This window comes from Gopherus evgoodei, chromosome 6 (genome assembly GCF_007399415.2).
Source record: "Gopherus evgoodei ecotype Sinaloan lineage chromosome 6, rGopEvg1_v1.p, whole genome shotgun sequence".
Taxonomy (NCBI): Eukaryota; Metazoa; Chordata; order Testudines; family Testudinidae; genus Gopherus; species Gopherus evgoodei.
In genome coordinates this window covers 88,456,926-88,472,622 of record NC_044327.1, presented here as the reverse complement: position 1 = coordinate 88,472,622, position 15,697 = coordinate 88,456,926, and the positions used below count along the sequence as shown (strand labels likewise).

The following is a 15,697-nucleotide window of genomic DNA, read 5'->3' as shown; positions in this document are numbered from 1 at the left end:
TGGAGGGTCCGCTGGTCCCGCAGCTCCGGTGGACCTCCTGCAGGCATGCCTGCGGATGCTCCACCGGAGCTGCGGGACTGGCGAGCGGCAGAGCGCCCCCCGAGATGTGCCGCCATGCTTGGGGCAGTGAAATGGCTAGAACCGGCCCTGATTCTCCTCCAACAGGCCTTCATTGATTTTGGAGCAGTGGACAATTTCATAGATGCAACTACAGCTTTCAACAAGATACCTCCGCATGGACAGACTCTCTTGGAAACTAGACTATATGTTCCTGGGCCCAAACCCAATGTGAGACTCTGTCCCAAGGTCCGATTGGTGGAGTCCCAGAGCAGCTGATTGGCCTGCTAGCCCTTCTAAGGCCAGCAGCAGGAACAGGAATATGTCCAAACAATTGGGCTCCATCCTGGTTTGGATAGTGTGCTTTGTGCTTCCTGCTTCCCCAGCTTGATCTCCTGGCATTTGACCTGACTTGACTTGTGGTTCCTGACCGCCAGTTTGTCTCCTGCCTCTGACCTCCTAGTATCCTGACCTGGTCTGACTCAGGTTCCCGACTCATGATTCTAACCTCCATTTCCCCCTCCCCACACCCGCTTCTGACCTCCCGGTATCCAAATCAGGTTGGTCCTTGACTCCTGGTTCATGACTGTGGATGTTGGATCTGACTAATAGGTCTGGCCACCCATGAGCTGGCTATGACACTCATGGAAATCAGTTGAATATAAAGGATATTATCAAGATATTTTTCACAATTTTAAAAATAATTCCTTTACTTACTTCTACTTATAGTAACCCAGTAGAAGATTGAAATTGAAATCTCTCTTCTTACTGCAATTTTCATTCATTATGTAAGTGTACATGCACACATGCGCGCACATACAATTATCACTTCATAGCAGGTCATGAATTCCGAGCTGCTAATGTCAATTTTGGGGAGCAGAGGTTTGGATAAAGAATATGAAAGCATTTGTTTTACAAAATAACATTTATTAGAAAGATTACACAGTGTCAAATCCTAGCAGACTCTTGCATCTGTGTGGAGCTCTGTGGACTTCAGTATGGTTCCACCCAGGCCCATGAGTTTGCTCATGCAGAGCTCATTGCAGAATCAGGGCCCAAGTGAGGGCTGCAAAAGGCCTGAATGCAATAAACCAGGGTTGTGAGAAGAAGGGTCTAGAGGAATACCCAGAAGATTTATATATCCCCTGTGCACTGGCCTCTGGTGATATGAGGGCAGGGAATTGGCCAGTGACTATGTGGATCCAGTTTCTCAATTCCACTCATAGGGATGCATGATAGGTCAAGATTCTTCGCATCCTGCCTCCAGGCTGAGGAAGAAGATTCTGACCTCTACAGGGTTTCTCTGCACACTTGTTTATTATGTATAAGGATTGGGATTTGAACTGTAAACTGTGCAAACAAGAAAAAGGTTGTTCAATGTTTGGGCCTTGGCAGAGTCCTGTTAATATTTCTGTTTCTTTAGAGGTTTAAAAACACACACACACACACACACACACACACACACACACACACACACACACACACACACACACACACACACACACACACACACACACTCTTTTGTATTTTGTGTTCTGAATTAATCTTTTATTTGTTTGTTTTATTTCCTATAGGGCTTCAGTGGAGTCTTTTAAACAAGGAGCACTGAGGGAACAACTAGTTAAACTTGCTTCTAGGCAAAAGAGTCTTTTGGTTGTGGCACAAAAACAGAAAGAACTAGGCCAAAAAATAAAAGACTATAGGAAAGCAAAGCAAGTGTATTCTAGATGTTCAAAAAAACAAATGCCAAACTCAATTATTTCTCAGGAAAAGGACAACAGAGATGATCTGACTGTTGATGAAATAGTTCATCCTAGTGTAGTAACAGTAAGTATAGACCCTGGTGCCAAACTGGCTAATAAAAACCCGGTGCAAACACTTCTTCCTGGAGAAGGTAAATTTTCAGATCAAGAATACAGCCAACATCCAAACAGCTGCTTAGATGAGACAGGAGCAAATGAAGAGGCAAGTACAAGCAAAGAAGTTTCTTCCCATGCTTTGACATATGAAAACAAGGTTAGAGAATATACCTTTGATAAGACATCAAAATCCATAGATACTATAGAAATGGTAACATTGCCATCAGAACCTATTAGTTGCATTACTCCAACAAAGTGCTCACAGCAAGAAAAAAATAATTATATAGCAATTGCAGTACAAGGAAGCAAGTCTCCAAATCCCAGTCCAGTAACCAGCATGTTAAATATTTCAGAAGCTGAAAGCTTTGTTATCAATAATAATATCCATCAACCAATTGCTGATAGTCAACAGGTTCTCACTGGTAAGACTCTGCAAAGATGTGGACATAGGAATGAAGCTTCCCAGAAGCAACCAATAGTGGTGTCAGGATCTGCAGAAATCTCTCCTATTACTCTTCAGCAAAATATCTTCCAAAATAATAGAACCTCATGTAATGCTACAGGTTTGGTCTCATATGTACCTTATCCAGTAAATAGCTGTCAAAATTCTTCTTCACAGTACTCTGATCATCAGGATAGTGAACAACAGCAATTGAACTGCAGAGGAAATAGAAGGAAAAAAAATCGACTGAAAGATCTGCTTGAATTAGGAAAGATTAAGCCAGGAGAAAATGTTCTAGAATTCAAACTGCAGGTAATTGGTTTACCACCAAAATAATGTATATATTAGAAAATAATGAAAAGAAATAAACCACATAATGTAGGAAATCATAATATCATAGGACTGGAAGGGACCTCGAGACTCAAGGCAGGATTAAATATTATCTAAACCATCCCTAACAGGTGTTTGTCTAACCTGCTCTTAAAAATCTCCAATGATGAAGATTCTGCAGCCTCCCTAGGCAATTTATTCCAGTGCTTAGTTACCCTGACAGGAAGTTTTTCCTAATGTCTAAAGTACACCGTCCTTGCTGCAATTTAAGCCCATTGCTGCTTGTCCTATCCTCAGAGGTTAACAGGAACAATTTACCTCCCTCCTCCTTATAACAACCTTTTATGTACTTGAAAACTGTTATATCCCCTCTCAGTCTTCTCTTCTCTAGACTAAACACACCCTTTTTTCATTCTTCTCCCATAAGTCATGTTTTCTAGATCTTTAATCATTTTTGATTAAATATTGAACATTATACTGTACCAAAGCAGTTTGAGTATTACATTAATCTGTCAATATCAAAATAAACTCCTGTCTGAACAGCCAACTCTAGTGGCCCACCCCATCCACTCTACTGATGAAGTTATTCCTCCGTGACCTTTGCTTGGAGACCAGAGCTTGTTGGAAGAAGGCTAAGTAGAGACCTGTTCTCCCCGCCCCCCCCACGTCAACTGTATATTTTAAAGTTACAAGGTTTTTTTTATCAGAAGGGTAGCCGTGTTAGTCTGGATCTGTAAAAGCAGCAAAGAATCCTGTGGCACCTTATAGACTAACAGATGTTTTGGAGCATGAGCTTTCTTGGTTGAATACCCACTTCGTCAGAAGGTTTTTTTTTAATATCCTTGTAACCTGTCAGACAAAAGACTATTTAAAACATGCAATATTAGAAAAATTGGGACTCCATTAAGAGACAGTTGCCAGTTTTCAGTGCTGAAATATGGTCATCCTCAGTGTATCATGGTCATCATCAGCAGGTGTTTGAAATGGAACAGGAGGGATAGTCTGGACTCCTCAAACCTGTAGAGGAAAAAAAAATACTGCTACCTTTTTTTATCAGAGCAGTTATCCAAAATTCAAGTTTTGTTGGTAGTTTCTATTAAGAGAAGAAATTGATGGTAGTCAGGTATTTCTTTAATGCAGCCCTATTTAGTTACAAAGAATGTACATAAAGTCAGATTGCCCTGGACACAATAGGAATTGAACAACAGAAGACAGTTTTGCCTTATTTTTTGTTTTGTTTATGGTTCAGTTCCAAGCCTCTTTCCAGCCAGCACTCTACCCTAAAGCACTTTTTTTAGCTTTTTCTCATGGCCACACTACAAGTGGGACTTTCTTGCTCACTTCCGTGTGTACTTCTGTGGTGTTTTTGCTGTTGCTTCCATACACACAGCTGCAGTGAAGGGCTTGTCTACCCCACGCAGCTTTTAGCGACATGACTGTGTCGACACAGCCTTGTTGCTAAAAGTCAGTGTGTGTAAACGCTCTTTGTCGGCACTGTATCAGCACTTTTGCCAACAAAATACTTCCAGCCCCAAGAGCGGCGTTAGCTTTGTTGGCAGGAGAGTGCAGCATTCACACTGCCACTTGCGCTGGCAAAACTTTTGTCTTTCGTGGGGGGAGTGTCTTTTTTAAGTACCTGTGAAAGACAAACGTTTTGTTGACAACTTCCCAGTGTAGACAAGTCCAAAGTCAGTCTGCCACCCCTGTATTTGTTATGAGATCACCATAAACCCCTTAGACTGCATGGCCCTGCCACTGCCCAGGCTTCCCTCATTTAGCCTGAATGGAAGGCAGTTACCACACCTAACAGTGTCAGCAAGGTGGTGTAATTGCCCATATCCCAGCATAATAGTATTTTAATTTAGAAATGTGTTCAAGTGTTTCCTTAATCTCGTTATTCAGTATCTTCAGCACGTAATACTGAATTTTTATTTAATATTTACAAATCAGCTTTTAAAACTATTTTCTACCAAGAGTCTTATAAGAAGCATTTCAGTGGCTGAAATGCCTTCTACCAAACCATATAGCAAATAGCAGCATTCAGAATTCTGTATATTTAAACAGCTTTTGGTTGCAATTTCTATTATCTGTTTAACATTTACTGTCATTGCTAGCAGCAAAATGGAATGGTTTGCTGGTCCTTTAGATTGCATAATATTTGATTCTGAAAGTTCAGAGGTGGCTTTTAGTTTTTTTATGACTAAATATGATATTTAGGAGGACACTGTCAAGTTTTTTTAGGCCAAAAATATAACACCAAGGGCTTGTCTTCACTACTATGCTGATCAGCTTTGCTGCATCAATGCAGCGGCGATGATGTAGTGCGTCTGGGGAAGGCGCATTATGTCGACGGGAGAGTGCTCTCCTGCCGACGTAATTACTCCACCTCAATGAGAGGTGGAAGCTATGTCAGTGGGAGAGCATCTCCCGCCAACATAGCACAGTGTAGACGCTGCTTTAAGTTGATGTAAGTTACATCACTCAAGGAATTGTTTTTTTTCACACCTCTGAGTGATGTAACTTACATCAACTTAATCGGTAGTGCAGACAAGCCCTTAGGGATTGATCACACTATTAGATAAATGAGCATGTTTGAAACAGCTGAACAGTTTGAAAAATAAGTTATTTCTCTTGTTTCTATGCTAGCTGATGAAGCAAGAGACACAGTAATGTGCTCCCTATATCTAAGAACAAGATCAAGCCCCCGCCTTCAAATATGTGTCCCGTCCCCTCAAGGCCTGCCCCCGCTCAGCTTCCTCCTCCCCTGAAGCCCCACCCTGCTCCATCCCCAGCCCCACGTGGCCCCTTCCCACTCCTGTCTCAGCCCCGAGGTCCCCCTGCCTGCTGCTTCACACCCTTCTCCAGCCCCCGCTGCCAGCCTGCTGCATACTGCTTGCCTCCTCCTCTGCCTCCCCCCTGTGGCCAGCCAGCCAATCACCACTTCCACGTGCCTCTTCACCTCCTCCCCCCAGTCCCATGTGGGCAGAGTGGGGATGGAAAGAGGTGGAGCGAGGGTGGGGTCTCAGGGGGAAGGATGTCAATAACCTAGTCCCAGATTTGGACCTTAGCGTCCAAAATATGGGGGTTAGCATGAAAACCTCCAAGCTTAGTTACCAGCTTGGACCTGGTACTGCTGCCACCACCCAAAAAATTAGAGTGTTTTGGGGCACTCTGGTCCCCCCAAAAACCGTCCCTGGGGACCCCAAGACCCAAATCCCTTGAGTCTCACAACAAAGGGAAATAACTCTTTTCCCTTCCCCCCCTCCAGGTGCTCCTGGAGAGATACACAGAAGCAACCTCCGTGAATCTAAACAGAGGGAGTCCATCCTCTCTATTTCCAGTCCTGGAAACAAAAGCACTTCCCTCTTCACCCAGAGGGAATGCAAAGTCAGGCTAGTAAATCTAACACACACAGATTTCCCCCCTGACTTCTTCCTCCCATCAATTCCCTGGTGAGCTGCAGACCCAATTCCCTGAAGTTCCCCGCTAAAGAAAAACTCCAACAGATCTTAAAAAGAAAGCTTTATATAAAAAAGAAAGAAAAATACATACAAATGGTCTCTCTGTATTAAGGTGACAAATACAGGGTCAATTTCTTAAAAGAAATATGAATAAACAGCCTTATTAAAAAAGAATACAATTTAAAGCACTTCAGCAACTATAGACATGTAAATACAAAAGAACATATAAATCCCTATCTGATCTTTGGTACTTACAACTGGGAAACAGAAGATTAGAAAGCAGGAAATAGAAATCCCCTCATAGCTGAGAGAGCATACAGGCAGACAGAAGACAAAGAACTCAGACACAAACTTCCCTCCACCCAGAGTTGAAAAAATCCTGTTTCCTGACTGGTCCTCTGGTCAGGTGCTTCAGGTTACTTTTTTTTTCAGGTGAAAGAGACATTAACCCTTAGCTATCTGTTTATGACAAAGGGGACGAGTGGGAGCGAGGCCTTGGGGCAGAGCATGGGCAGGACCATGGCCAAGGTGCCCTTTCGGTGGCGGTGCACCAAAGGCGGCAGGCTGGCTGTTTGGTGAGGCTTAGCCTCCCTGGGCTTCGTACACCCGCCGCCTATGGACCCAAGTAGGGGAAGGGTTCCTTGTCTGCACCTGTGGCCCACTGACTCTCTTCCATGGAAGAGCCTCTCTTGATGGAAGAGCCATTTTATGCATCATCATGCTACCTGACATGAAAGTCTCTTAAGCTGGACACAGACCTCCTCTATATTGGGTCACATGTCAACCATCAGTATATGCAATCATTTCCTTTATGGACAAGATTTGTAATATTGCTCCAGAACATGTGATGACCCAGCTTGAAGGATGAAGAACTCAGTTTGCCTGTTGCAGTGTCTCAATACCCTTTTAGTTATGATCTCCAATATTGACCCTAGCCTTTAACACTTGCAACCTGAGGAAGCGAATATAGCTATTCTAGGTGTAGAAGAGCTGTATTTCTGCACCGTGATGAGAATAGCACTCGCTCATCCTATGGGATGCAGTAGATACCATAGGGATTAGTGCTTAGGTCTGTTGCTTTGTGCAGAGGAAAAGCACAAAAAAGCTTTCTCCTTTGTGATTATGGAAAACCACATGGTAGTGAGATGCAATGAGTTTGTGGTACTTACTTAGAGTTTACCTTGAGTTCACAGGGTGCAGTTTTGAACACTGTTCTAACCAGAGATGGGCCCAAGCTGTACAGTTGAGATCTGAAGTCAGGTTTCCTCAAGGTGCTTGGATTTAGTGTGTTCCAGTTCAGACACTCTATAAACATAGAGCCAAGTCACAAATTATGAGGAGATTGCCTCTGGGGAGAGAGGGGATGGAGGGTGGACCAATGTTACATTGTCAAGTCCATCTCTTGTTTAACAGTTTGACCTCATACACACCAGTCAGCCTAACCTTGTTAGAGCACAGTTTAGTTTAAACCTTGCTTAACTATGTTATCTGAACTTAATTTTAAGCCCAGTGTAGATACTGTACTGTCAATAAGTAGTATAAGCCATGCTGCATGTTAACTACACTGTAAATACATTATCAAAGTTACTTCTTTGCATAGGTGTTTGCAGGATCATACTCTTAGTATTATTAAAGCACCTATACTTATAATCTCTCCTAATTAACATTGCATAGTCTGAAGACCATCAAATTCTCTATTTTTTTTAAATTATCAAGCTTAATATTTGTGCAGATAGTGATTTGGATGGTGTTTGTATTGGCTTTTTAAAGTTGCTCATACAATGAAATTTATCTCAGTTTACAACTGAAATATTTATTTATTTCTATTTATGATCGTGGTATGAGTTGCTGCATAAAAACCTTAGAATAAAGAAAAGATGCAAAATAGCTAGCTGCAACTTTTCAGTTCATATGAACTTTTAGAATTTTGCTTAAATTTAAAGGATATTAATTTTAATTTGTCAATTTAATTGTAATTTTTTTCTTAATTTTCATTGTTAGGACTTCAGCCATAAAGTCACTCTTTTGGAAGATGGTAAAATCAGAACGAGCGACAATAGAACTTATGGGAATCCAGTTCAATGGGTTAAGGCACTATTAGGAAATGACATTTCTGTGAGCTGGAAGTATGTATGGAATAAGGTAGGCTCACTGTTATTTCTAAAAAATTGCTTAAAAGCTATTGTATTCTTTTGTAGAACGATACCCATGTCACTTTTAGATACACGCTACTAGCTTTGTGATCAGATGGCTAGTGTGAAAGTTCTAAGTCATAAAGCACCAGACATCTGAGAAGTCCCCCAAGATCTGCCAGCACTTTTGCAGCATTTATCCCAGCTCATATGGACACTTGAACAACTTTGTCCATCTTTTAACCCCCTGCATCCTTTTGAAAGTTGCATTTTGTTTCATCAAGATGCCACTCACTACAAAGTGGATATTGCAATTTTTCTCAACACCCTTGGATAGTAGATTCACTGCACAGCTGCAACCGGGTGAATGAGAGGCCAGTGCTGCTTGCTTGAGCAGCACACCCAAGCTATTGGCTCTGTGGCCTGCTTCTACGTGGATGTTGTATCCAGTTGCATAAATGAGGCTCTGAGCATCATCTAGCCTCTGGTCTCTGGGGACTTCAAAGCATTTTTGTAGTGTTTAGCCTTTGGCTGCTGTCAGTGCATTCACGTTTCAGGCCTATTTGATCTCTTTAAAGGTGCTAAGTTTTTTTAAAATTGGGCTTCTGCCTTTATTTCTGTAAGATAAAGGAGGCTTGAAGAAGATGTTTTTACCTTATATATATGAAGTCTGTTACTCTGTGTTTTTTCTGGAGGGTAACTCAGAACATGTCTATAGTGAGCTCTAACTCCTTTATTAAAAGGGGTAAGGATAAAGTTTAGTTAAATGGGTGTTAACAAATGTAACTTTAGTGCTCTCGTGGCCAAAATGGAGTCTGCTCTGCAGGCAGCTCTGACCAAGAGAAGGCACACGCAGGAATGCAGCAGGGAAAGTCCCTTCCATCCCAGGGACACCTGTTCCAAACCCACCAGAGTGAACACATACACACCAGAACAGAACAATGAATATAGGAAAGAGAAATATTTATTTGCAGAGGGATGAGAGGAGAAAAACAACAAGGGGGAAATATAAGAGGTGTGGTAAAACAGGGTTGCATTCAACACAAGGCCTGACAGGCCCAGCTGTACCACAGTCTGAAAGAGCAGACACCAGGAGTGTGTCTGCACACAGAGTTCAGGAGTCCTGGGAAAAGTTCCAGTCCAATGGTAAGTCTTGGGTGCTCCTGGTCATAGGCGCAGAGTTTCTAATCTCCCAGCTCAGCCCAGATCCTGCCCCCACTCCACTCCTTCCCCCAATAACCCACCCCGCCCTGCTTCTTCCCACTTCTGCTCCGCCCCCTCTTCCCACCGCTTCCCTGCCCAGTTCTGCCCTCTCCCTCAAGCGCGCTGCGCTCTTGCTTCTCCTCCTACCCCCCCCAGTGCTGATCAGTGGGGCCTGCTGGCAGGCAGGAAGCACTGGGGGGAAGGGGCAGGTGCTGATATCGGGGCTGCTGGTGGGTCCTCAGCACCCACCATTTTTTTCCTCTGGGTGCTCCAGCCCCGTAGCACCCACAGAGTTGGCACCTATGCTCCTGGTTGTCTTCGGTGCCACTAAACTTACCCCAACAAACCCTTCCGGTGCCCTCTTCTGTCACTCTCTGCAAAACCACACAGAGTTACAACCTCCTCATTTAACTAGCTAACACCTTGTCTCCTTATTCCCAATGCAAAGTCACAAGCCCCAGTACTCACGGCTCCAGACTGCTCTGGGCAGCAAGGACACTGGGTCCAGCTCTGGTTTATCCTTCTCGGGAGATTTCTCCCTGGCACAGTGCTCCCCTGGACCCTATCCTGGGGTGTCCCCGGTTGGCCTATCTGTCCATAGGTGTGAACTCTGTGGGTTCTCCAAGCTCCCTCCTGCCCGTAGTGGCTCTGTTGAACAACTCCTTCCCCTCCCAGCACCTCCCACCTGCCATGATCAACTGTTCTGTGGCATGCAAAAGGCGCTGGGAGTGAGGGGATGGTGCGTGCTCGAAGAAGTGAGTGAAAGAGGCGGGGCGAGGGTGGAGAGGGGGTGGGAAGATGCAGAGTAGGTGTGGAGGGTTGGAGTAGGGGCGGGGCCTATGGCTGCACACCCCCTGGGACAATTGGAAGCGCCTATGTCTCTGTCCCTCTCAGGCTTTGGGCAGGTTCTTGGCTCCTTCACTCTATGAGGGCCTACTTGAAGCTCCAGACGCACACATACTCTCTCTCAGCAGTTGCCATGTTTACCATTTGTACTTGCTTCTGTGGTAGATTTAGTGCATTTTGTGTCAAGTTAAAGAGTCAGTGCTCCCTCAGCATTGACTCTTTAACTTTCCTACACCAATGCATCTTTCCTGTGACCATTTTAGAGCCCAGGGAGTAGTGCTAAGGAAGAGCAAAAGAAAAGTGCTTGGATCCTGAGGAAACAAGTAACTCCTCAGAAGCAAAGTAGATACAACCTTTTCCCAGTCACAAAATGATTTTATGTGAGATTTGAACTCATGTCCCCTGGCTAGTAGACTCTCAATGGATCTAATGTTCAAAATTAGACATCTTCAAGTGCAGATGCAAAAATTGCATTTCATGTAACATACCTAATTTTTGCATGCATTATCTATACAAATCGTGTATTCAAGATATGTTATTGCAGTAAGTAACAGCATGTACCAAATTAGACCCATAATTGCATACACCTAATTTTGAAAGAAACCTGATATTTTTTACTCTTATTATTAAAGAAAACACTACATAAATAAAATAACCAGTAACTTATATAGATTTATTTATATACAGGTCACATACCTTGGAACAGAGCTGTCAAAAATTCTTGTTGAAGAAGCATGTATTCCCAATGAACCAGAATTACCAGCACAACAAAAACAGCCTTCCGGTATGTACAGAATAAAACCTAATTTCCACTTTGGCTGGAAGTAGCAGAAAATGGTTTCTGAAGTGCTCAAGCTTCCACAGTTCACTCACTCCTTACTGATTTGGTTCAGAAATTGCCCTCACTACCTTAGACTTGAAAAAATTCTTTCAAAATTTGATCTGTGTGGTAAAAGAAATATTCCCTTCTCCCCTTACACAGTGTAGTGTGCTGGAAGAGTAATTTTGAATGCCTTGGGTGCCAAATAAAACTATTTAAAATATAGAAAAACAAAAGTCTTACTAATCATTGTAATTGTTTATTGTGCTAGGTATGCAAACCATGCTTTTCAAACAGAAGAAATAAACTGCTTAAGTGGAGACCTTTAGAAATGCTCAAAAGACAAATTATTTTCCTGAATGTTTCTCTCTCTAACAATATACAAGAACAAACAATATATATTAATTAAGACATCCACAAAGGGACTTAGGCATGGTGACATTAAGCATTGCCACACCTAACTTTTAGGAACCTAGAAAGTCACAGGAACAGCACTGTGATCCACAAAGCCTCAGTTAAGCAGTACATTAAATGGGGGGAGATATGCACCTTACAATTTATTCCACAAAAGCCAGCATGCTAGGCAGGGAGCTGCATAAGGTGGTCAATGGGAGATGACAATCATCCTAAGCTCTGCCCCTTTCACAGAGATAAGCGCCTAAGTCCAGGCTGCAGAGAGATGCCTTCTTCTGCTAGCGATCTACAAACCAAGAGAAGATAGGCGCTCTTTCTCATAAATTGCATGCAGAGCCTGATCTAGTAGATATGCTCAGAGGGCACCGAACTCCACACAAAACAGCTGGAGGAGGAGGAGAAATACCTCCATCATGACCATTAGCTCAGTAGGAGGCTCACCTAAGATGTGGAAGATCACCAGTGTGTCCCCCCTCTACTGTGAGAAGGGGTTTGAACAGGGTTCTACCACCAATAACCACTGGGCTAAAGATTATAAGGCATGTCCTCCTCCTCTTCCAGTGGATTTGTGCGGAGTTAGGAACACGCTTTTTTTCTAGTGAAGACAAGGGCCTTACACATTACCTTTGACTTTGCCATAGCTGGGGATCAGGTTCAAAATTTGTGGTGAACTGTTGACTTCAGTGGATTGCATGAATGTAAGTGAGAGCAGAATTTCCCCCACTATATGTAATACCGTGTATTTCTGTTTTCCTTTAACCAAATCATGGAGTCCTTATATAGCTTATACTCATCTCTTTTTCTGACAAAATTTACATAGCAACTAATGGAATTTTACCAAAGAAAGACTGTGTAAAAATTAATGTCCAGTCCTGCAATTGACTCAGCTGCTGTTAACGTGACTGTATGGGGGAACAGAGGTCTGCCCACGCTCTACAAGTAACAGGATCTCACACTAAATTGAGGATTTTAGGATTTGTTCCTGTGTTTAAATGTAAACCATAATGACTTCATTGGGTCTCCACGTGGGTGTAGGGGTTTGGTAACTTTTTAAATTGCAGGACTGAGACTTTGCTGTCCTGCTACTCCAAACCTCCTACCCCAATGGCAGTGACTTTTTCAACCCACAAGGAAATAATTTTCTACTTTAAAATGCATCTCCAAAGCAGGATACATTCAGTTTGTTTGAATACATTTGTTTAGTTCTCTAATCTCATCTCTGTAATTATAGTCATTATGCTCATAATTATCCCCACTTAGCTCACTAAGAGAACCAAATTAAATCAAATATCTTCCCTCAGTCCTCATGATGAATCCTTATTTCATAGAATGCACTAAATAATGTATCAGTTTGTAGAAAAAAATTGTCTTAATCTTTTTCGCTACCAAGGATGCATTTTGTAACATTGGACCCAGGCAGTCACACATGGTGCCACTTCAGACATGGTACTACCCCCACCTTTCAGCACACTGGGAGTCTGTGAAGCAAACAGCATGCAGCAAAAAATTCCACCATTTCCACAAATGGAGAAAACAGGAATACTGCCATCTCTTGAAGTAGAAGCTGTGGAAGTACCACTTGTGTCCAGAGAATTAAGAAGTAAGACTTTTTATTTAGCAGTGGCTAGGAAGACTTGTGGAAAGGAGAACTGATGAAGTAGAAGAGAAGGAGGGAAGAAGGGAACTGGCTCATCAACTGTCCAATAGCATTTTTATCTGATGAGCTCTGTCCACCATTCTTGCCTGTCATAGTCTGAGAACCACTGGCTCAAAACCTCAGAGAACACTTTCACTTTTGTCATCCTGGGGCGAGACACAAAGAAACAAATTTGCCTCCACTATTCCACAGCTTGCTATCTGCATCAGATGGGGCCATTACCTTTCAAATCCCTGATCACTGTTGTCTATCTTTATTGAGAGAAGTTATTTAGTTTCTCCATAAAAACATATGGAAATGTGAGGAAATTAAAGTTTTAAAATCAATTAAAAAGTGGCTTGCAAGAAGGATTTTAGAGAAGATTACTTATGTTAATAATTTTGTTGGCTGTAGCCCACTCTTCTCCATTCTGTAGTAATAGTTGAGAGCAGTATTACTGTATTATTTATTCTTCTTTGTGTGCTTGCTCATGTACATTCCATATTAGATGTGTGTGCTCGTTTTTCCCTCAGCAGTATCCATAGGGGACTGGCTCTGGTGCCCTTTGGAGCGGCTGCCGGCTCCCCCCACCCTCAGTTCCTTCTTGCCACCCGTAACGGTGCTGGAACATCTGCTGCTTCTGCTAGCATTGATTCCTTCTCTGTTTTTGCTAAATTTGAAATCCTGTAAAATAGTTATACATCATTAGTAGTTTTCTTAGTTTCCCTTAATAGTAGTTCTCCACCTGTCATGGAAGGTCATGTTCCTGGTGGCGGTGATGTTGGCGAGACGGGTCTCTGAAATTAAAGCCTTGACCTCAGAACCTCCATACACAGTCTTCTACAAAGATAAGATTCAATTGCAGCCCCAGCCAGCCTTCCTGGTAAAGGCTGTCTTCATCTTCCATATTAACCAGGACATTTTCCTCTCGGTGTTCTGTCCCAAACCGCACAAGTCCAGTGAGGAGAGGCATCTTTACACCCTGGACATCCGGCGGGCCTTGGCTTTCTACTTAGAATGTACCAAGCCTTTCTGAAAATTGACTCAACTCTTCATCACTACAGCAGGTAAGGTCACCTGGTGTCCTTGCAGAGGATTTCCAATGGGATTATCTAATGCATAAGGACCTCTTATGACTTGGTAGGAGTTCCGCCGCCACTGATTGTCAGAGCCCACTCAACAAGAAATCAAGTGTCTTTGGCAGCTTTCCTGGAGCACATCCCTATCCAGGACATCTGTAAAGCCACAACGTGGTCCTCTGTTCACACGTTTACTGCTCATTATGCCATCACTCAGCAGACCAGAGACGACACTGGGTTCGACAGAGCTGTGATGCAATCTTCACATTCATGAACGCCTACCAACCTCCAGGGGTACTCCTTTGGAGTCACCTTATATGGAATGGACATGAACAAGCACTCAAAGAAGAAAAGACTGCTACCTTTTCCGTAACTAGTGTTCTTCGAGATGTGTTGCTCATGTCCATTCCACAACCCGCCCTCCTTCCCCACTGTTGGAGTTTCTGGCAAGAAGGAACTGAGGGTGCGAGGAGCCATTGGTGCCCTTGTGCTGCGCCACTCCAGAAGACGCCAGAGCTGGTTCCATACGGATACTGCTGAAGGAAAAACTTCTGGCACCGGTGCATGTGGCAAGTACAAACACCTAATATGGAATGGACATGAGCAACACATCTCAAAGAACACCAATTACGGAAAAGGTAACTGTCTTCTACTACACCAACCAAGAAGCAAGGAAGCAAAAAACTAAATCAGAACCAATATATAAATGCCTCATAATACCTCAAATAGTGAGACTATAGGGAAGTCTACACTACAGTGCTACATAAGTGCAGCTATAGCACGTCTGGGTGAAGATGCACTATGCCAAGTTTGTTTGTCTGGAGAAGACAAGACTGAGAGGGGATGTGATAACAGTTTTCAAGTACATAAAAGGTTGTTACAAGGAAGAGGGAGAAAAATTGTTTTCCTTAGCTTCTGAGGATAAGCAAGAAGCAATGGGCTTAATTTGCAGCAAGGGCAATTTAAGATGGACATTAGGAAAAACTTCCTAACTGTCCGGGTAGTTAAGCAGTGGAATAAATTGCCTAGGGAAGTTGTGGAATCTCCATCATTGGAGGTTTTTAAGAGCAGGTTAGATAAACACCTGTCAGGGATAGTCTAGATCAGAGGTGGGCAAACTATGGCCCGCGGGCCACATCCGGCCTGCAGGACCCTCCTGCCCGGCCTCTGAGGTCCTGGCCTGGGAGGCTACCCCTGACCCCTCCCCTACTGCTCCCCCTCCCCAACCTGACCCAGTGCTCTGTGCTGCGCTGTGGCGATGGCATGGCTGGCTCCAGCTGGGCAGCACAGCTGTAGCGCCGCCAGCCACCGGTGCTCCAGGCAGCATGGTACGGGGGCAGGGAGCGGGAGAGTTGGGAATAGAGGGCAGGGCAGTTTGGGTTGGTGGTCAGCGGGTGGGGGGGCGGATAGAGGTCAGG

The 15,697-nt window shown here is 43.5% G+C and overlaps 1 protein-coding gene across 1 annotated transcript in view; it reads left to right on the top strand.

Annotated features, from left to right (window-relative positions):
• ANKRD31 (ankyrin repeat domain 31) overlaps positions 1-15,697 on the top strand; it is a 143,493-nt gene that overhangs the window by 100,109 nt on the left and 27,687 nt on the right. The window contains 5 exon segments of the mRNA XM_030566573.1: positions 1,632-2,670; positions 8,151-8,291; positions 11,018-11,118; positions 12,955-13,042; positions 13,044-13,184. Coding sequence (XP_030422433.1) covers positions 1,632-2,670; positions 8,151-8,291; positions 11,018-11,118; positions 12,955-13,042; positions 13,044-13,184 — 1,510 coding nt within the window.